Here is a 24068-nt window from a genome sequence, read left to right as displayed (position 1 = left end):
ACTTGACATTGGCTGGTATTGTCTGATACTTTATTCTACTTTTGATTTAAGGTTATTTTTCCTTTTGCTGCTTCCTGGCTGTCATTTTTTTTTCCTCTTTCTTTTGCCTCTCTACCTTCTTTGACTCTCCCTCCTGCCTTATGGAAGAAATGTAGATGCTCTTATATAGATAGTGGTGAAGGTGGTGAACACATAAATGTATGACCATGCAGAAAACGATCGATTATTTACTTGGGATGGAATGTATGGTGAGTGAACAAAACCATATTAAAAAAAAAATGAGTTGATGACAAAACCTCGAGGGCAATATACTGAGTGAAATAAGCCAGACACATTAGGACAATTATTGCAGGGTCTCACTGATAGGAACTAATTACAATATGTAACTCATAGACATGAAATATAAGGTACCAAGATATAGGACAAGGCTTAAGAATGGGGAGTGGTTGCTTAGTATGAGCAGAGTGTTCAATTAGGATGAACCTAAATGTTTGGAAATGAACAGGGGTGTTGGTAGCAAGATGTGAGAATAACTAACAGTGCTGAATGGCATGTGAATGAGGTCGAAAGGGGAAGCTCAGAGTCATATATGTCACCAGAAGGAAAGTTGGAGGTCAAAAGATGGGAATGTATAAAACTGAATCCTATGGTGGGCAATGTCCATGATCAACTGTACAAATACTAGAAATCACTTCCATGAACCAGAACAAATGTATGACAATACAATTAGAAGTTAATAATAGAGGGGCATATAGGGAAGAACTATATACCTATCATAAACTATATACTACAGTTAGTAGTATTTCAACATTTTTTCATAAACAGTAACAAATGTATTATATCAATACTACGAGTCAACAATTGAGGGGGGTTGGTTAGGGATAGGGGAGGATTAGAGTTTCCTTTTCTTTTTTTCTTTTTTCATCTTTCACTTTATTTCTTCTCTGGAGTAATGAAAAGTTTCTAAAAATTGAACAAAAATTAAGTGTGATGGATGCACAGCTATATGAGGGTACCCAGGGGCAACTGATTGTACACTTTGGATCTTTGGATAATTGTATGGTATCTGAACAATCTCAATAAAAATGAAAAAAAAAAAAGCGGTAGGAAATGTGTGACAAAGACAAACTATGGCAAGTAAATGCAAGAGTTAAAGTATCAGGAAAGGCTAAGTTTAAAAATTCAACCTCCAGTTACAAGTCCAATTTTCCAGATTTAGGATAGGGCAGGCCATTTTCTCCATTTCTTCCTAGTGTTTCCGTATCCAATCTCTACCTCACATTGGAACCCTCAAACTCAAGGAAGGGGGAGGCGGGGCAAGATGGCGGAGTGGTGAGGAGCAGAATTTCGTCTCTCCCCTAGAGCAGCTGGCAATTACCCAAGAACTATATGAAACAGTGTTTTCGAGGTCTCCAGTAACCAGTCACGCATTGGACTCAAGTTTGGAATTGGAGGAAAAGCTGAGATCGCAGCGAACATTGCTTCAGTCAGCCACGCCCCCGACAGGATCAGAGTCACCAGGAGAACTAAAGGCTCCACACCTCCTTAAACTGGTGGGGGAGCTGCGGGCTGGCCAGCGCCACCTGCTGGACAGGAGAGGAAAAGCACCAATTCTAAAGGCCTCATAGGAGGGTCTCATTCTCAGGAAAACTCCATACCCTCCCAATAAGACCTGGGCCTCACTAGACTGGGAAAATCTGACTAGGGTCGACCACCTCTGAGGAGACCCACTCACAAAAAGGTTACATAGAGGCAGAGCAAGAAACAGAAAAAACAAGAGGGGAAAAATTCTGATCAACTAAATAGAACCTAAGTTAGAGGTCTAGAATAAGCTGAACTGAATAACAGAGGCCAGAAAACAAAGCCAACCAACAAGAAAACCACTAGGTAAAAGACAGAAAAGAAGCTCCAAAATAAACTAATCAAGAGAATCAGATGCCTAGACAACTTAAGATAACAAGCCATACCAGGAGACACGAAAACATGGACCAGCCAAAGGAACAAACTAATAGCTCAGCTGAGACACAGGAGTGGAGGCAACTAATGCTAAATAAATTTGATGAAATGAAGGAAGATATAGCAAAAGAGCTGAAGGATATAAAGAAGACACTGGCTGACCATAAAGAAGAATTCATAAACTTAAAAAAACAAATGGCAGAACTCATGGGAATGAAGGCCACAATGGAGGAGATGAAAAACACAATGGAGGGACACACAGTAGATTTCAACAGGCAGAAGAAAGGATCAGTGAACTGGAAGACAGGTCATTCGAATTCATACACACAACAGATGGTGAAAAAAATGGAAAAATATGAGCAGGGTCTTAGGGAGCTGAGTGACAACATGAAACACACAAATATACGTGTTATGGGTATCCCAGAAGGAGAAGAGAGGGGAAAAGGGGCAGAAAGAGTAATAGAAGACATATTCACTGAAAATTCCCAACTCTTATAAAAGACAGAAATTAGAGATTCAAGAAGTACAACATACCCCAAATAGAATAGATCCCAATAGACCTACTCCAAGACACTTACTGGTCAGATTGTCCAATGTCAAAGACAAAGAGAGGATTCTGAAAGCAGCAAGAGAAAAGCAATCCATCACATACAAGGGAAAGTCAATAAGACTATGTACAGATTTCTCTGCAGAAACCATGGAGGCAAGAAGACAGTGGCATGATATATTTAAGATACTGAAAGAGAAAAACTGCCAACCAAGAATTCTATACCCAGCAAAACTTCAAAACTTCAAAAATGAGGGAGAGATTAAAACATTTTCAGACAAACAGACACTGAGAGAGTTTGTGAATAAGAGACCAGCACTACAAGAAATACTAAAGGGAGCGCTACAGGCTGATAGGAAAAGACAGGAGAGAGAGAGTTGGAGAAGAGTGCAGAAATGAAGATTATCAGGAAAGGTAAAGGAGAGGTAAAAATAAGATATGACATATAAATTCCAAAAAACAAAATGGTAGTAGAAAGTACTGACCTTACAGTAATAACACTAAATGTAAATGGATTAAACTCCCCAATAAAAAGACACAGACTGGCAGAATGGATTAAAAAACAGGTCCCATCTATATGCTGTCTACAAGAAACTCACTTTAGACACAAGGACAAACATAGACTGAAAGTGAAAGGTTGGAAAAAGATACTTCATGCAAACAACAACCAGAAAAAAGCGGGAGTAGCTATATTAATATCAGACAAGTTAGACTTCAAAAGCGAAACAATTAAAAGAGACAAAGAAGGACACTATATATTAATAAAAGGGTCAATTCATCAAGAAAACATAACAGTCATAAATATTTATGCACCAAACCAGAATGCCCCAAAATTCATGAGGCAAACACTGCGATCACTGAAAGGAGAAATAGATATCTCTACAATAATAGTTGGAGACTTCAATACACCACTCTCATCAATGGATAGAACATCTAGACAGAGGATCACTAAAGAAACAGAGATGTTGAATTGTATGATAAATGAACTAGACTTGACAGACATTTATAGAACACTACATCCAACAACAGCAGGATACACTTTTTTCTCAAGTGCTCATGGAACATTCTCTAGGATAGACCACATGTTGGGTCACAAAGCAAGTCTCAACAAATTTAAAAATATTGATATTATACAAAACACTTTCTCAGACCACAATGGAATGAAGTTGGAGATAAATAAAAGGCAGAAGGTCATAAAATTCACAAACATATGGAGGCTAAACAACACCCTCTTAGAAAACCAGTGGGTAAAGGAAGAAATTACAAGAGAAAATAGTAAATACCTCGAGGCAAATGACAATGAAAACACAACTTATCAAAACTTATGGGATGCAGCAAAGGCGGTGCTGAAAGGGAAATTTATTGCCCTAAATGCCTATATTAAAAGAGAAGAGAGAGCAAAAATTGAAGAGTTAACTGCTCACCTGGAGGAATTAGAGAAAGAACAGCAAATTAACCACAAAGCAAGCAGAAGGGAAGAAATAACAAAGATTAGAGCAGAAATAAATGCAATTGAGAACAGGAAAACAATAGAGAGAATCAACAAAACCAGAAGTTGGTTCTTTGAGAAATCAATAAAATCGATGGACCGACTGGCTAGGCTAACAAAAAAAAGAGAGAGCAGATGCAAATAAATGCAATCAGAAATGGGAAAGGAAATATAACTACCGACCCTGCAGAAATTAAGGAGATAATGAGAAGATACTATGAGCAACTATATGCTAATAAACTAGACAACTTAGATGAAATGGACAACTTCCTTGAAAAGCATAAACAACCAACATTAACTCAAGAAGAAATAGATGACCTCAACAAACCAATCACAAGTAAAGAGATTGAATCAGTCATCCAAAAGCTCCCAAAAAGGAAAAGCCCAGGACCAGATGGTTTCACATGTGAATTCTACCAAGCATTCAAGAACGAATTAGTACCAATCCTGCTCAATCTCTCCAAAAAAATTGAAGAAGAGGGAAAGCTACCTAACTCTTTCTATGAAGCCATCATCACCCTAATACCAAAACCAGGCAAAGATACTACAAAAAAGAACATATAGACCAATTTCTTTAATGAATATAGACGCAAAAATCCTCAACAAAATACTCGCAAATCGAATCCAGCAGCACATTAAAAGAATTATACACCACGACCAGGTGGGATTTATTCCAGGTATGCAAGGCTGGTTCAACACAAGAAAATCAATTAATGTAATACACCACATCAATAAATCAAAGCAGAAGAACCACATGATCATCTCGATTGATGCAGAAAAGGCATCTGACAAAATTCAACATCCTTTCCTGATGAAAACACTTCAAAGGATAGGAATAGAAGGGAACTTTTTCAATATGATAAGGCAATATATGAAAAACCCACAGCTAACATCACACTCAATGGGGAGAGACTGAAAGCTTTTCCTCTAAGATCAGGAACAAGACAGGGATGCCCACTATCACCATTGCTATTCAACATTGTGCTGGAAGTTCTAGCTAGAGCAATTAGGCAAGAAAAAGAAATAAAAGGCATCCAAATTGGAGAGGAAGAAGTAAAACTTTCACTATTTGCAGATGACATGATTCTATATGTAGGAAATCCAGAAAAATCTACAGCAAAGCTACTAGAACTAGTCAATGAATACAGCAAAGCAGCAGGCTACAAGATCAACACGCAAAAATCTGTAGTGTTCCTATACACAAGTAATGTGCAACAAGAGGAGAAAATCAAGAAAAAAATCCCATTTACAATAGCAACCAAAAGAATCAAGTATTTAGGAATAAACTTAACCAAGGACACAAAAGACCTTTACATAGAAAACTATAAGAAACTGCTAAAAGAAATTGAACAAGACCTGAAATAATGGAAGAACATACCATGTTCATGGATTGGAAGACTAAATATAGTTAAGATGGCAATTTTACCTAAACTGATTTACAGATTCAATGCAATACCAATTCAAATCCCAACAACTTACTTTACAGAAATAGAAAAACCAATAACTAAATTTATTTGGAAGGGTAAGGTGCCCCGAATAGCCAAAAATGTCTTGAGAAAGAGAAGTGACATGGGAGGTCTCACACTACCTGACTTTGAAGCATATTACAAAGCTACAGTGCTCAAAACAGCATGGTACTGGCATAAGGACAGATATACTGATCAACGGAATCAAACTGAGTGTTCAGAAGTAGACCCTCACATCTATGGACAACTGATCTTTGATAAGGCAGTGAAGCCGAAGCAACTGGGAAAGAGCAGCCTGTTCAATAAATGGTGTTTGGAGAACTGGATACCCATTTCCAAAAGAATGAAAGACGATGTCCATCTCACACCTTATACCAAAATTAACTCAAAGTGGATCAAAGACCTAAACATTAGCACGAAGACCATAAAACTCTTAGAAGAAAATGTAGGGCAATATCTTAAAGATCTTGTGAAAGGAGGTGGTTTCTTAGACCTCACACCCAAGGCACGAGCAACCAAAGAACAAATAGACAAATGGGATCTCCTCAAAATTAAACACTTTTGTACATCAAAGGACTTTGTCAGAAAAGTCAAAAGGCAACCTACACAATGGGAGATGATATTTGGAAACCACATATCAGATAAGGGTTTAATATCCCGAATATATAAAGGAATCCTGCATCTCAATAACAGAAAGACAAACAATCCAATTAAAAAATGGGCAAAAGACATGAACAGACATTTTTCTGAAGAGGAAATACAAATGGCTCAAAAGCATATGAAAAAATGCTCAACTTCACTGGCTATTAAGGAAATGCAAATCAAAACCACAATGAGATATCATCTCACACCTACCTAGAATGGCCATTATCCAAAAACAGAAATGACAAGTGCTGGAGAGGATGTGGAGAAAGAGGCACACTTATTCATTGTTGGGGGGAATGTAGAATGGTGCAACCACTCTGGAAGACAGTATGGAGGTTCCTCAGGAAGCTAAATATAGATTTGCCATATGACCCAGCTATTCCATTGCTGGGTATATGCTCAGAGGAACTGAAACTTAAGACACAGACAGACATTTGTAAACCAATGTTTATTGCAGCATTATTCACAATTGCCAAGAGATGGAAACAGCCCAAATGTCCATCAAAGGACGAGTGGATAAACAAACTGTGGTATATACACATGATGGAATATTATGCAGCTGTGCTAAGACAGAACAAAGACATGGATCATGTAATAATGTGGATGAACCTTGAGGACATTATGTTGAGTGAAGTTAGCCAGAAACAAAAGGACAGATTCTGTATGGTCTCACTAACATGAACAGACATTAATGAACAAACTTTGGGAGTTAAAAGCTGACAACACAGGCGACCAGGAGATAGAAAGAGGACAGAGATCAGCCATTTGATGCTGAAGGACTACAGAATGTTTAGGATTGATTGCATAGATCCAGAAATAGACAGGATAATACTGTGTGATGGTAGCACGGTATTGTAAGTACACTGAACAAAGATGTCTGTGAGTAAAGCTGAAAGAGGTGGGATAGGAGAATGTATGACACCAGAGGTAAAGATAGATGATAAAGACTGGGACTGTATAACGTGGCAAAAACTGGAGTGGCCAATGACTGTTACTAATATACAAATATAAAAATGTTTTTGCATGTGGGAAAGCAAATGAATGTCAACCATGTAGAAATTTGAAAAAGGGATGGTATTCAGGAAAAAACATAATCAAAGCAAACTGGAGTCTATGGTCAACAGTAACATTGTAATATACCTCCATTAAATGTAACAAAGGCAATACGCCAATGCTAAATGTATATGAGAAGGGGATATAGGGGAGTAATATGGGATTCTTGGTAGTGGTGTTATTTGCTGTCCTTAGTAGTATATTGTATTGTATGACATGTTATTTTTCTTTTTATCATTTTTTCTTATTGCTAAAAAAAAAAAAAAAAACAATTTTTCTTGTAGTAATAAGTATGTTCAAATGCTGATTGTGGTGATAAGTGTACAACTTTATGATGATACCATGAACAACTGATTGTACACTGTGGATAAATGTATGGTATGTGAATATAACTCTATAAAATTGTAGGAAAATATATATATAGGAGTAAAAGTGTTGGAGAAAACATGGTGAGAGGGATGATGCCTCACCAATATGGACTAACTACAACGTGTAAACTCAGAATTGAATCTTAGAACATAGCCTAACGTGGACACAATAATTGGAATAGTCCCTAGATTGTAAGCTCTTACAGCAGTTAACTCTATCCCTGAAGTGTAAGGCCTATCTCTAAACTTTGAGATGCTGATCCCCTAGCATATGTTGTCACAAACACTGGGACTGGCGGTTTGATGTGCTGAGCCCTCGAGCATGGGACTTGCCCTTATGAAGCTCATTACCACAAAGGAGAGTCTAAACTTGTATGTAATGGTGCCTAAGAGTCTCCCCCTGAGTACCTCTTTGTTGCTCAGATGTGGCCCTCTCTCTCTCTAACTGAGCCATCTTGACAGGTGAACTTGCTGCCCTCCCGCCTACATGGGACCCGACTCCCAGGGGTGTAAATCTCCCTGGCAACACAGAGTATGACTCCCGGGGATGAATGTGGACCCGGCATCGTGGGACTGAGAGTATCTTCTTGACCAAAAGGGGGATGCAAAATGAGACGAAATAGTTTCAGTGGCTGAGAGATTCCAAATGGAGTCGAGAGGTCACTCTGGTGGACATTCTTATGCACTATATACATAACACCTCTTAGGCTTTAATGTATTAGAATAGCTAGAAGTAAATACCTGAAACTACCAAACTCCAACCCAGCAGTCTGGACTCCTGAAGACAATTATATAATAATGTAGATTACAAAGGGGTGACAGTGTGATTGTGAAGACCTTGTGGATCACACCCCCTTTATCTAGTGTATGGATGAGTGGAGGAATGGGGATAAAAACTAAAGGACAAATGGGGTGGGATGGGGGGATGATTTGGGTGTTTTTTTTCACTTTTATTTTTTATTCTTGTTCTGGTTCTTTCTGATGTAAGGAAACTGTTCAGAGACAGATTGTGGTGATGAACACATAACTGTTATCATACTGTGGACAGTGGATTATATATCATGGATGATTCTATGGTGTGTGAATGTATTTCAATAAAACTGAATTTAATAAAAAAAAATTAAAAAAAAAAACTCAAGGAAGGGGATAAAAAAGAAAAAGAAGAAAATAAAAAACTCTGGTGATATGTAAATTGATCACACACAGTCAATCTCTACACTTCAGTCTCTCTTTCTATTAACAATGGGATGCCACAGAATAGTCAGGAGAGAAAACAGAGCTTCCCTGGGCTCCAGTGATTTGCTGCTCTCATAAAGTTTTATGTTCTATTATTTGTATGTGATGTTATTTTCTTCAGTCTATCTATTATTAGATTGTTGGCTAATAATAGCAATCATTCCTCAGCATTTATTCACTCTTTACAAGTTAAGTTTCTTTATCAAGTATTCTCTCTCGCCATCAGACTCTAAGCAAATCACAATACCTCTTAACAGTTTCTTTTGAATCTCCCTTCTATACCCTGCATAAGTCATTCAAAAAGTTATCAGTTAACACAAAAAGTGTTTTAATTGAAAACCTATTAAGTAACTAAATACAAAACATTATATAAATGTATATTGTAATTTCTTTTAAAAAATGGTTTGTCAAATACATATAATAGAGAAAAAATTTTCTCCCCCAGTCTACCTTTAATTATAGCTGAAATGCATTTAGTTTGTACTTACCCATTATGGCAAAGGCTTCACAATTTGAAAATCAGGAAAACGTTTCTCTCATCAGCATTCTTTATCGCCTTGGGAAGGTAAGAGAGGAGATGAATGTATTAATAATAAGAAACAGAAGAGACAGGCACTAAAAGAAAAATATTGGTGTAAACAACATTAATGAGAAATATACAATATATACATACTTAATACATTTTGCTGGGGGGGGGCACTTTATTTTTCCCAGATACTCAATTTATGAGAATAAAGATTCTTATTTTATATTAAATTTAACTCAGTATTTTTCATGCTCCTGTCTATCCAAGCTAGAAAAATCATAGAATTTAAGAGTGAGAACCTTATCTAAGAGCTAATCAAGTAACTCAAATTCCTAAGGGACAAGTGACAACAGAACTCCGGACTTAACCAATGGCTTTCAGAAATATGGGAAGCGTTTATTCAAGAATCTTAACAAAAAGATAGAGCCGTGTGGAGTTTGAATTTCCCTATTCCTAATCCCTCTCCCCAACCCCCCACTCCCAGCTTCACAGCAGCCTTGAAACCAACAGACCATAATCACCTTGAAAGCCAGCAGCCTGGCAGCCACTGGAAGGGGCAGAACGGGGCTGGAACTCCTTCAAAGCCCCTTCCTTTCCCAAGAAACTGTCATTATTTGACCTATCTAGCATTCCATGGCACACCTAAGTAAATGGAAAGACATTCCATGTTCACGGAATGGAAGACTTAATATTAAGATGGCAATACTCCCTCAACTGACCTAAAGATTCAGCACAGATTAATCCCTATCAAAATCCCAACTTTCTTTGTTGCAGAAATTGACAAGCTAGCTGACCCTAAAATTCGTATGGAAATGCAAGGGACCCACAATAAGCAAAACAATCTTGGAAAAGAACAAAGGTGGAGGACTCACACTTCCCCATTTCAAAACTTCCTACAGGAGAACCTAAGATGGCGGCTAGGTGAGACAGGGCAAAAAAACACCTCCGTAAAAAATACTAGATAAAAACCAAAAAGTGACCCAGAACACCACTTCCAGAGTACCACCAGCCAGACAAGGTCTGCTAAATCTACAGGGACCGGGCATTTGGTGAAACCAGGAGTCTGCATTCTGAAACGAGTGAGTGAGTCGGCTGAAGTCCCTCAGCCACACTGTGGTGTGGGGAAACGGTGGGTTGGCATTTGGAGACGGACTAGTTCTTCAGAAAAAAAGAAAAAAAAAAAAAAAAAAGCCCGGGAACAGCTGCAGATACGGCGGGAGTGGGCTGGGCTAACGCCTCGGCGTCTGGCATGGAGGATACCCCTTCCCACATCCACTGCTGATTGTCTCAGGCCCAGGGGAGCAAAGGGGAGCCAAAAGGAGAAAAAACACATGACTTGCAGCCATCTCCCTGGCAGGCGGGGGCACTGCTGCCCGGGGCTGAATCCACAGCACAGAGCCGCGCCAAGAAACCCAGTGTGACGGGGAGTCTTTCCCACAGCACCGTGCACACGCCACAATAGCCGCCGTGGACAGTGGCCTTTAATACACCCATGGCTGATTGCTCCGGAGCTGGGAGGGCAGAGCTGTGTAGAAAGGGGGAAGTTAACACGTCCCATTCAACCATCTTTGAAGCGGGCTGGGAATGCCCCTGCACGGCCCGGTGTCCCAGGGCTTCCCTGGAGGCCAGCGCACACTAGTGACATGGCATGGCCCTCCCTCCCTCAGCAGAGGTCCTGGAAGAGCACAGCAGGAAAGGGGGAACCACTCGGAAATCCCAGGGAACCTACGCCAATACCAAGGACTTTTGGGTCAGCGGCAGAGAACAGCCTTAAATCTCTGGGAACACCTGGAAGGTTTGATTATTAAAAGCTGCCCTTCCGCCCTAACCGCTCAGACACACGCCCCTCATTCAGGGAGGACAGCACCGACAACACACCCAAATTAAGTGCACCAATTGGACCCCACAAGAATCAGATCCCCACACACCACAAAGACAAAGTTGGGGAGAACTGACTTGAGGGGAATAGGTGACTCACGGACGCCATCTGCTGGTTAGTTAGAGAAAGTGTACACCACCAAGCTGCAATTCTGACAAATTAAAGATCAAGTAAAGCAAATGCCAAGAGGCCAAAAACAACAGAAAATCTTAAAGCATATGATAAAACCAGACAATATGGAGAATCCAAACCCAAACACCCAAATCAAAAGATCAGAAGACACAAAGTACTTGGTGCAATTCATCAAAGTACAGACAGGCAACAAAAGCATGGCACAGGATATAAAGGACATAAAGAAGACCCTGGAAGAGCATAAAGAAGATATTGCAAGAGTAAATAAAAAAAACAGAAAATCTTATGGAAATTAAAGAAACTGTAGGCCAAATTAAAAAGACTCTGGATACTCATAATACAAGATTAGAGGAAGCTGAACAACTCAGCCTCCTTGAGAACCACAGAACAGAAAATGAAAGAACAAAAGAAAGAATGGGGAAAAAAATTGAAAAAATAGAAATGGATCTCAGGGATATGATAGATAAAATAAAACATCCAAATTTAAGACTCATTGGTGTCCCAGAAGGGGAAGAGAAGGGTAAAGGTCTAGAAAGAGTATTCAAAGAAATTGTTGGGGAAAACTTCCCAAACCTTCTACACAATATAAATACACAAAGCATAAATGCCCAGCGAACTCCAAATAGAATAAATCCAAACAAACCCACTCCAAGACATATTCTGATCAGACTGTCAAATACTGAAGAGAAGGAGCAAGTTCTGAAAGCAGCAAGAGAAAAGCAATTTACCCCATACAAAGGAAACAACATAAGACTAAATAGTGATTACTCAGAGGCCACCATGGAGGCAAGAAGGCAGTGGCATGACATATTTAAAATTCTGAGAGAGAAAAATTTCCAACCAATAATACTTTTTTTTTTTTTTTGCATTTGATCTTTATTGAAAACATTACAAATGATTGTTTCAAATAAAAACAGTCATTACTTCAAAGATGAAATTCAGATAGTTTGGGGAAATGTCAGTCCTCCAAACTTTCATGTCCAGCTCTGATGCTGACTTTTTGGCTTCTAAGAATGCACTCTCCGTCCAACCAATAATACTTTATCCAGCAAAACTGTCCTCCAAATTTGAGGGATAGCTTAAATTTTTCACAAACAAATGCTGAGAGATTTTGCTAATAAAAGACCCACCCTACTTCAGATACTAAAGGGAGCCCTACCAACAAAGGAAAAAAGAAAGAAGAGAGAGATATAGAGAATTTTAACAGACATATATAGAATATTACATCCCAGGTCACCGGGACACACATTCTTCTCTAGTGATCATGGATCTTTCTCCAGAATGGACTGTATGCTGGGACATAAAAACAAGCCACAATAAAATTAAAAAAAAAAAAAAATGAATTTGTTCAAAGCACATTTTCTGACCACAGTGGAATGCAAATAGAAGTGAATAACCATCAGAGACTTGGAGAATTCACAAACACCTGGAGGATAAAAATAAGGGTGAGATGAAAACATTCACGGAGAATCAAAAGCTGAGGGACTTCATCAACAGTAATCAGTCCTATAAGAAATGGGAGTTGAGTAGGCTGAAAGGAAGGGACACTAAATAATTGACTGAAACTACATGAAGAAATAAAGATTTCCAGTAAAGATCACATGGTAAATATAAATACCAATACTACTGTATTTTTTACTTATAACTCCACTATTTACTTCCTACAGGAGCTAAAATACATAAACTGTAATGATAAATCAGTAGTTTTGGACTCAATGTAAAATAATGTAATTTTTTGACAAGAACTACATAAAGGTGGGGGAATGAGGGAGTATAGGAGCATAGTTTATGTGTCATATGGAAGTTAAGTTGGTATCAAAGAAAAACAAGATTGTTATAGATTTAAAATGTTAAATTTAAGCCCCACGGTAAACACAAAGAAAGTATCAGAGAATATGACCAAAGAGATGAAAAGTAGAGCAGGGGTTCCGAGAAGTGGGGGAAGGGGCAATGGGGAGTTAAGAAATGAGAGTAGGGTTTCTGTTTGGGGTGAAGGGAAACTTCTAGAAATGGATGGTGGGAAGGTGATAGCATTGTAACATTCTAAAAGTGATTAATCCCACTAATGGAATGCTAGGGAGGGGGTGGAATGGGAAGATTTAGGATATATATATGTTTCCACAACTGAAAAAAAAAAAAAAAAAAAGACAGTCTAAATAGATGACAATTAAATGCCAAGGATGATCCTGGATGGGATCTGAGGACGGAGGAAAGGAGGCTCAAAGGAACACAGATGGGACACAAGGAAAAAAAAAAAAGGAAATATAGAATGTAAGCTTTGTATCAATGTTGAATTTCTTGAACTTCTTAGCTGCGCTTAATGAGACTGCATAAAAGAATGTTCTTGTCCATGGGAAAGATATATGTGAATTATACTGTTTGTTCAAAGATATGTGTAGCTTGCTGTCATATGTTCAGAAGACAGAGCAACAGATGATGGATGATAGGGAGGGAGGGAGGGAGGGAGAGTGGGAGGGAAAGAAAGAAACGGTGGTGTGACAGGATGTCAAAGGTGGTGGATAGGGGTATCAGGGGAAGCGGGTCAGGGTAAGATGGAGTTCCATGTATGGGGTTTGTACTGTTTTTGCAACTGTTCCTGTAAGACTGAATTTATTTCAAAATAAAATTTATTAAATTAAAAAAAAAAAACTTCCTATAATGCTACAATCAAGAGTGTGGTACTGGCACAAGGATCAGTGGCCAATGGGGAAAGAATAGTCTTTTCAACAAATGGTGCTGGTCCAGCGGTGACGACCTTCCCATGCGAACATGCCTCTCGCAAAGGACCTCCTTCATCCCTCTCCAGAAGAGGAGAAGAGGAAACACAAGAAGAAGCGCCTGGTGCAGAGCCCCAATTCCTACTTCATGGATGTGAAATGCCCAGGATGCTATAAAATCACCACGGTCTTTAGACATGCACAGACAGTAGTTTTGTGTGTTGGCTGTTCCACTGTCCTCTGCCAGCCTACTGGAGGAAAAGCAAGGCTTACAGAAGGATGCTCCTTCAGAAGGAAGCAACACTAAAAGCACCGTGAAGCAAGATGAGTGGGACACCATCCCAATAAACATTTTGGATACAAAAAAAAAAAAAAAAAAAAAAAAATGGTGCTGGATAACTACATAGCTACATGCAAAGAATGTATTTGGATGCCTACTTGTTGATCACAACAGATCAAAGCCCTAAATGTGAAAGTTATATCTACAAAACTCTTAGAAGGTGTTATGGGTTGAATTGTTCCCCCAACCCCAAAAGATATGTTGAAGTCCTAAGTCCCAGTACTTGTGGAATGTGGTCTTATTTGGAAACAGGGTCTTTACAGATATATTCAAGTAACAGGAGATCATGCTGAATTGGGACAGGTCCTAATCCAATATGACTAGTGTTCTCTAATATAAGAGGGGCAGAGACAAAGGAAGCAGGCCACGGTGAAGACAGGAGGCAAAGACAGGAGTGACCATCTATGGCCAAAGAACACCAAAGACTGCTAGAAACACCAGGGGCTTAAAGAAGCAGTGAAAGATTTTCCCCTACAAGTTTCTGCGGGAAGATGGCCCTGCCAACACCTTGATCTATGACTTTTAGTCTCTAGCACTGTGAAACGATAAAATTCTTTTGTTTTAAGCCACCCAGTCTGTGTTAACTTGTTATGGCAGCCTTAGAAAACTAAGACAGAAGGGAACATTGGTATAAATCTTCATGACCTTGGATTAGGCAACGGTTTCTTAAACATGACACCAAAAGCAATGAAAGAAAAAATAAATAAATTAGACCTCATCAAAATTTAAAACTTGTATGCATGAAAGGACACAAGAAAGTAAAAAGACAACCAACAGAATGGAAGAAAATATTTGCCAAACACATACCTAATAAGAGTATAATATCCAAGATACATAAAGAATTAGTACAACTCAACAATAAAAAGGAAACTAACCCCATTATAAAATGGCAAAGGATTTCAATAGACATTTCTTCAAAGAAGATACAAAAATGGTCAATTAGTGCTTGAAAGAGAAGCTCAATATCCTAAGTCAACAAGGAAATGCAAATCAAAACTTCGAGATACCACTTCACACCCACTAGCATGGCTATAATAAAAAAGATGGATAAAAAAACAAGTGTTAACAAGGATTTGGAAAAATCAGAACCTTCATACAACTGTTGGTGAGATTGTTAAATGGTGCAGCCACTGTTGGAAAACAGTCTGGCAGTTCCTCAGTAAGTGAAACAAAGAGTTACCATCTGACCCTGCATTTCTACTTCTAGGTATATACCCAAGAGAACCAAAAACATATGTCCTCATAAAAACTTGTACACTAATAATTAAATGTAGCATTATTCATAAGAGCCAAAAGGTAGAAACAACCCAAATGTTCATTAACTGATGAATGGATAAACAATGTGTGGTATTCATACAATGGAATATTATTCAGTCATTAAAAGGAATGAAGTGCTGATACATGCTACAACATTTATAAACCTTGCAAACATTATGCTAAGTGGAAGAACCCAGACAAAAAAGGCTCTTGTGGTGGCATGGAGCTATGTACCCCTGAAAAACACATAATCCATTCTTGTGGGTGTGAACTCTTGTAAACAAGACATTCTGATAAGGTTACTTCTATAAAGATGTGGCCATCCGAATCAGGATGGGTCTTATTCCTATTACCAGAAGCCTTATAGGGAAGGTCACAGAGACAGAGAAAGCTGAGGGAGCAGCCAGAACTGGAGTCAATGGAACCTGGAAGAGAAGAGAGAAGCCAGGAGAGGCCACCATGTGCACTGGCATGTGACAGAGGAACCGCAGACCAAGGATCACCAGCAGCCATCCCTAGAACGCCACAGTCTTCAGGAGAAAGCACTGCCTTGATGATGCCTTGATTTTGGACTTCTCCTAGCCTCAAAACTGTGAGCCCAACAAATTCCCACTGTTTAAGTCAATCCATTGCGTGATATTTGCTTTAGAAGCCAGGAAACTAAAACAGCCCCATAGTATATGACTCAATGTATATGAAACGTCCATAATAGGCTAATCTAGAGAGACAGAAAATAGATTAGCAGTTGCCTACAGCTGGGGGAAAGGAGGGTGATGTGAGGTCTTTTCTTGGGGTGATGAAAATGTTTGGAATTAGTCAGTGGTGATGGTTACACAATTTTGTGAATATACCATAAGCCACTGAATTATATACCTTAAAAAGATTAATTTTCCGGTATGTGAATTATATCTCAATTTAAAAAGAGGAAGAAAAAGAGACAGAAGGAAGTGGCATGTTCTGTGAATAACTAGAGAGCATTTGCCCAACTAAAAGGCAACAGATACAGTAAACAGCTACCAACAGGAATTATCAGATATGCTGATTTTTTTTTCAAGAAGTTCCAGAATCAGATGTTAAGTGTGAAATCTCCTCATTTTCAAATGTTAGCAACTAAGTCAGACTGGGGGTGGAGGGTAGGTGAGGGGAGGAACTACTACACTTCACTGTGTTTATTTTTCCCTTCATGCCAGTTGTAACCATTGACCTAGTCTAATAAATCTACTCGGAGAGTTTGAAAAGACAAATTCAACATTACAACAATTTCCTTTTTAGTTACATTATTTGGAAATGCCAAATAATATTAAAGCTTTATCAAACCAAATATTTAAAAATATATTAATACATGAAAAAAAAAAAAAACCATAAAACTGGAAAATCCTCCTTTTGTCACCCTATCGATAAAATTCCCAGGGGCAAACTGTATTGCCACCTCACAGCAAATAAAGGACTAAATTTTAAACAGCTGAGAAACAAACATACTATTGTCCAAGGTCATGCAGTTGAGCAAAGTTAGGGCTTCAATACCCATTGCTTATTTGCCACTCGGATAAACTTTCCATCATAAGGCATGTAATTCCAATTCAGATTTTGGAGAAAGAGGCAGCACGGGAAACTCTTCCACCATACCATTTACATAGAGAAGCCACAGAGTGGCTGAAGAGGTTTTATTCAGTACATTCGCCTACAAATTTAAATTTTCAACTGAATTTTTGAAGGTTTTTAACTTACAATGTTTAAGACAAAACTTCACCAAACCCTGAAACAAAATACTGTAAAAATAAAAATTTTTCTAATTACATAGGCCAGTAACACCTCTTTCAGGAAAAGCAAAAGAAATTCCCCAAACTACAATAGTTAAACCAAAGAAATCATAAATCTAATGGATATCAGCATACGGCTGCATTTACATAAAACTGCTATGGCCCATTTATCAACATTCTGAAGGTGTAATGGGCAAAAACGTGAAAAAATTCCAAAATTAAGTACACAATAAATTAATAGGAAAAGACTAAGCAAAGGAGAATCACATCTGCACCTGAAAGATCTTATCCATACGATTATCCACAGATCACTTGAACTTTTCTTTTGTCAATTTTCTTCGAATTTTCTGTGGGTAAAATACTCTAATTGCTACAACTGTAGATATAACATACTTTTAAATTCCCCACCAGTACCAACTCAAATTATTCTCTCAGTGTTCCATTCTCCCAAGAGCATATACGTTTTCAAATGACATGCTTCTCTGATACCTAGGTCTCTGCATTCATATTTATTTTTCCTGAAGCTTGAACCTAATCCCCCACCCCACCTAACACACACACACACACACACACACACACACACACACACACACACACACACACACACACACACACACAGGGAAACCTTGGAAACTGATACACTCCTCTCCTCCTTTGGAGAAAGATTTGAGAGGTTCACTTTCTTAGTATTCATAATGATACAGTATCACCTGAACTCTTGAACATTCAGGAAATCAATGAGGAAAACGACGATAGATTTGATGCAGGCTCAAAAGGCTTCTCATACCAGGACCAAACTGGTTGCAACAAATAGTATAAAGTAGCTAAGGCAGTCTGAGAAATGCCATGTACCTTTTTTAAACAACTTTTGCATGTTTTCTTGTGATTTTCATCACATCTCAAGCCTACAGTAAGAGTACATTCCAAGTACAAGTACTTAACTATTTCCCTTTTTTTTTTTTTCCTTTTTTGGATAATTCAAATAAGTATTAGTGTTAATAGCTAAGAACAAAGGTATATATTTTTTCTTGACTAACCTAATTACAAAATATTTCAGACATACAAAAAAGCAAAGAAAATGATACATTATTTGTCTAGTTAGCCAGACTTTTTAATGTAAAACTCACATACTGTAAGTGCACAAATTTTTAGTATGCATTTTTATATATGCAGTCACCCTTAAAACCACCAACCAGATCAAACAGAGAATATTTCCAGCACCCAAAAAAGGCTTCCTGTGAATCTTCCCCATCAGTTCCCCCTTTTCCCACATTATCTTAACATTTATTACCATAAATTAGTTTTGCCTGTTTTTGTTTTCATATAAATTGAATCACAGAGGACATGTTCTTTTGTATTTAATTTTCCACTTAATATATATTATGTTTCTGAGATTCTTCCACATTATCTGGGTCAGTATTTTGTTCATTTTCATCCCACTGTGTGAATATACCTCAATTAACTTACCCATTCTACTGCTGATGGATATGAAGGTTGTTTCCAGTCTGGGGCCCTTACATACAAACCTATGAAACTGCTTGGAAATCCTTTTGGCAAGCATAAGTACATATCTACTCAGTAAAGAATTCCCTGGTCTCTAAGACATTGTGCCAGTTTGGATGTATTAGGTGCCCCAAAACGCCATGTTCTTTGATGCAATCTTGTGGGGGCAGATGTATTAGTATTGATTAGATTGGAATCCTTTGATTGTCTCCATGGAGATGTGACTCAATCAACTGTGAGTGAAATGTCTGACTGGATAATTTCCACGGAGGTGTTAATCTGCTCATTCAGGGTGGGTGTTAATTGGGTCACTGGATATAAAAGGAATTCACAGACTGTAGGACCTCAAAGCAGCGAAGAGTGACATTTTGGAGGGCAACTGAGAATGGCATTTTCAAGAGCAGCTGCAGCTAAGAGAGGACAAAATGCCCCAAGAGCAACATTTCGGAGAACGCCATTTTGATGTATTAGGTGCCCCAAAACGGCAAGTGGACGCCAGTCACGTGCCTTCCAAGCCAATGGCCATCCCTCAGTGAAGGTACCCTGTTGGTGATGCCTTACCTTGGACACTTAATGACCTTAAGACTGTAACTTTGTAACCAAATAAATCCCCTTTAAAAAAGCCAATCCATTTCTGGTGTTTGGCAACATGGCAGCATTAGCAAACTGGAACAGACATACACGTTTAGCTTTAGCCGATACAGCCAAAGATTTTCCCAAAATGTCTGCACCAATTTATACTCCCACCAGCAATGTAAGAGACCTCTAGTTCTTCCACATCCTCCCCACCTCGTTAGTCATTCTAATAGGGCTGTGTAATACCTCACTGTAGTTTTAATTTACATTTTTCTCACGGTGATATCCTATTTCGTGAAGTGACTATAACTCTTTTTTCCCATTTTTAAATTCTGCATACAAGAACTTTGCTGGATGTATTTACTGTGGTCTGTGTCTCATATCTACACTTTGTTTATGGTGTTCTTGGCATTATTTTTCAAGCTAGTTTTTTGAATGCAGCCAAATTTATCAACTTCTCTTTTTCCTCGTCTGCTGCTGTTTTTTTTTTTTTTGTGGGGGGGTCTCTTTGGGTCTTAAGAATCCTTCCTTTCATCAACATTCTATAGGTATTTGCTGTGTACGTTCTGAAGTTTTGCCTTTCACATCCAGTCTTTAATTTATTTGGAATTTATTTCATGTAGATTGAGGTTGAGATCTAATTTTATCCTTGTCCATATGGATAGTGAATAGTCCATTCTTTCTGAACTGGCCTGTAGTGCTACTTCATAATAAAATAAGTTCCCAAGAAACACGGGTCTATTTCTGGGATCTCTATGTCATGTCACTGATCCAGTAGCCCTTCTCTGAGATCAATACTATTGGCTTAATTTCTATAGCTTTAGTAATATGACAACATTTGGTATGACAAGGACTTCAAAATTTTCTTGGCTATCCTTGGCCCTTTGTTCTTCTGTGTTGAATCTGTAGATCAGCTTTTCAAACTCCATGACACCCTGATGATCTTCGGATTGTTAAGGGCACCAAACTTCTAAATTAATTTGGAAAGAGTGGGCTTCATATCTTTATGATATGGGGTCTTCCCATTCATAAACATCGTATTTCTCCTCACTGTCTTATAATCAGCCTTTAGGTCCTTTGATATTGTTAACATTTTCTCCATAAATGTCTTACACATCTTACAAATCAGGAGTTTCGTTTTTTTTTTTTTTAAATAACTACATTACTAATGATTGAGATTGGGTGTAGGAATCAAATTTTTTAATAGTAATGTATTAAGCAAACTTGTTGAACTCTCATAATTGCTAACAGTTTGTCAAGGCATGACACAGATTCTCTATACAGTCAAATGACGTCTGCAAAAAAATTGTCCATTTTCCAACCCTAAAGTTTTAATGTTTTCTAGATCCTCAAGTGCAACGTTGAGTAGAATTTATGTACCTTGCTCAGGGCTCAGTGCACTTCTCTAATCTGAAGATTCGTATCTCTTATCAGTGGTCTCAGTTTCAGCTTCCATGTCTCATATAGGCCCAAAGCCACATTGCTTGCCTTTATTAAAATACCAGCTCCTAGGACCCAAGTTTTTCCTTTTCTTCCTTTCAAGCTAAACTCTGTGTGTGTGCATGTGCGTGCATTTGTGCGTGTGTGTGTGTGTGTGTGTGTGTGTGTGAGAGTGTGAGAGAGAGAGAGAGAGAGAGATCCCAATTTTTTATATGTTTAAAATGGAAGAGGATAGTCTTTCATGTTGCTGGAACTAGAAATCTCCTTTTTATTCCCCACTGCTCTATTTGGTAAGTCAGTAACAGTCAGCCTTTTTTTTCTAGGTACAAGTTAAAACATTGCTAGTACTCATTTAAAGCATTTATAATATAGAAATTATGAGGATAATAAAAAGCAGGCATTTAAGGAATTTAGAGAGGCCATCATAACTAAACTACCAAATAAAACTGCAGCCCAACACAATTCTAATATAAGCTACAGTGTATATGCTTAGAAACCAAATCATGAAAAATCACTACTAAAACAAGTAGCGATCTTTTCTACCTGAAACCCATCTGCATTTTTTTAAAAATATTAATTACATATAGATTAGTATGGTATCTGACAAGATGCTTCAAAATTACAACCAAAATGCTTTGGGTTATGAAAGTATTTAGGAAACAGGAATACTAGCACCTAAGATATTTCACTATAGGGACTGGTGGTTTGATGGGTTGAGCCCTCTACCATAAGTTTTACCCTTGGGAAGACGGTTGCTGCAAAGGAGAGGCTAGGCCTCCCTATATTTGTGCCTAAGAGTCTCCTCCTGAATGCCTCTTTGTTGCTCAGATGTGGCCCTCTCTCTCTGGCTAAGCCAACTTGAAAGGTGAAATCACTGCCCTCCCCCCTACGTGGGATCAGGTACCCAAGGGAGTGAATCTCCCTGGCAACGTGGAATATGACTCCCGGGGAGGAATGTAGACCCGGCATCGTGGGACGGAGAACATCTTCTTGACCAAAAGGGGGATGTGAAAGGAAATGAAATAAGCTTCAGTGGCAGAGAGATTCCAAAACGAGCCGAGTGATCACTCTGGTGGGCACTCTTACGCACACTTTAGACAACCCTTTTTAGGTTCTAAAGAATTGGGGTAGCTGGTGGTGGATACCTGAAACTATCAAACTACAACCCAGAACCCATGAATCTCGAAGACAGTTGTATAAAAATGTAGCTTATGAGGGGTGACAAAGGGATTGGGAAAACCATAAGGACCAAACTCCACTTTGTCTAGTTTATGGATGGATGTGTAGAAAAGTAGGGGAAGGAAACAAACAGACAAAGGTACCCAGTGTTCTTTTTTACTTCAATTGCTCTTTTTCACTCTAATTATTATTCTTGTTATTTTTGTGTGTGTGCTAATGAAGGTGTCAGGGATTGATTTAGGTGATGAATGTACAACTAGGTAATGGTACTGTAAACAATCGAAAGCACGATTTGTTTTGTATGACTGCGTGGTATGTGAATATATCTCAATAAAATGATTAAAAAAAAGATATTTCACTATAAATAGTTCAATAATTAATAAAGGTAAAATTAATCAAACTAAAGCTAAAATAAACACCAAATTTACAGTCATATGTTAAAAGAAAATGTAACAACAGGGGCTCAAATAGATACTTGTACACCAATGTTCATAGCAGCATTATTCCCCCTAGCTAAAAGGTGGAAACAACCCATGTGTCCACTGACAAGACAAATTAATAAACAAAATAATGTATATCCATACAATGGAATATTATTCAGCCATAAAAAGGAATAAAGTTCTGTTATGTGCGACAACATGGATGAACCCTGAAGACATAATACTGAGTGAAATAAGCAAAGGCCCATAGAGACAATTATTGTATGATTTCACATACACAAAATATCTAGAATAAGCAAATTCACAGAGACAGAAAGTAGATTGTTGGATGGGGGTGGAATGGAGACACCATTTAACGAGTACAGAGTTTCTGTTGGGAGTAATGAAAAGTTTTGGTAATGGATGGTGGTGATGGCAGCATAACATTGTGAATGTATTTAAAGCCACTGAATTGTACACTTAAAAAATAGTTAAAATGGCAAATTTCGTGGTATGTAGTGTGTGTATTCACAATTTAAAAACTAATTAGAAAAAGAAAGAAAATAATAACACAATTTTTCAGATATACTGCTACTCCTAATCTAACTGCTATCATAGCTGTCACATTTACTGGCTCGCTACATGACATTCCATCTTAATACTCCATTACTTATTTAACCACTCTCTGAATTATAGATATTGTTTGTTTGGGGGTAGGGGTTCCTATCTTATAATTTTCTTTCCTATCTCTTTATGATCTCACTGAATCACTATCCTTGAATAAATTCCTAAGTTTGAATAAGCAAGTCAAAGGGTTCAAAACAAACATAGCTCTATGTATTGCATTTTGTTTTCTGAACTGTTTATTCAAATTCAAAATGCTGATCTAAGATAAAGTTTCACAGATCAGACAGGAAGTTTGGGTATGTTGTTACTGTCATTCTGTTACATTAATAGGTATAACTGGCAACTTAAGTACTGCTTTAATTTATATTGATTTGACTACTGGAAAAAATTAATACCTACTATTTTTTATTGCCCCCAAGTGAATTATCTATTCATGACCAGTGTCCACCTCCCTATTGTTTGGTTGACATGCTTCTCAAATATTTTAATTAACTGTATTTTCGATCTCCAATTTCTCCATTAGGTCTTTTCTAAATGGCAATCTACAAAAAGCCTATTTGAAATCCTGCGTTTCCAATGGCAATACTACTTTAGGTCACCTCCTTTCTCTCCACCGCCCTAATCACCAAAAAACTCTTAGACTTAACCTTTGTTTCTTCACAGCCATTCACTTTTTAACCAACTACCACCTCATAAGTTTACCAAAACCATTCTCACTGGGGTCCGCAGCAACCTCTTAACAGCTCTTCTCCATACTGCTTCCAGAGAAATCTTTCTAAAACACAAGTGTTTTGATCACCTCACGGTCCCACCCACCTATGAACCTTCCAGCCTCATCATTTATCGTCTTTCACAAATATTGCTTCTCCCTTTTAGGTTGTCAAGTTCATCTATAAATAATAGTCTTTCAAGGGCCTTCACTCAAAGCTCTCCACCCCTCACTTATCCAATTT

General features: G+C 38.1%; 2 protein-coding genes across 2 annotated transcripts in view; one reads left to right on the top strand and one right to left on the bottom strand.

Annotated features, from left to right (window-relative positions):
- Positions 1-24068, bottom strand: part of MAP3K2 (mitogen-activated protein kinase kinase kinase 2) — a 167425-nt gene that overhangs the window by 70703 nt on the left and 72654 nt on the right. The window contains exon 2 of the mRNA XM_037850347.1: positions 9249-9316. Coding sequence (XP_037706275.1) covers positions 9249-9252 — 4 coding nt within the window. The 5' untranslated portion in view covers positions 9253-9316. The remainder of the gene's footprint in view (positions 1-9248; positions 9317-24068) is intronic.
- Positions 14049-14383, top strand: LOC119544806 (40S ribosomal protein S27-like). Its single transcript, XM_037850348.1, has one exon. It carries the CDS (start codon positions 14067-14069, stop codon positions 14319-14321), a length of 255 nt encoding a protein of 84 aa, XP_037706276.1. The 5' UTR covers positions 14049-14066; the 3' UTR covers positions 14322-14383.

This window comes from Choloepus didactylus, chromosome 9, assembly GCF_015220235.1.
Source record: "Choloepus didactylus isolate mChoDid1 chromosome 9, mChoDid1.pri, whole genome shotgun sequence".
Classification (NCBI taxonomy): domain Eukaryota; kingdom Metazoa; phylum Chordata; class Mammalia; order Pilosa; family Megalonychidae; genus Choloepus; species Choloepus didactylus.
The sequence above is the reverse complement of the archived record's forward strand: the minus strand, read 5'-3'. Positions and strand labels throughout refer to the sequence as shown.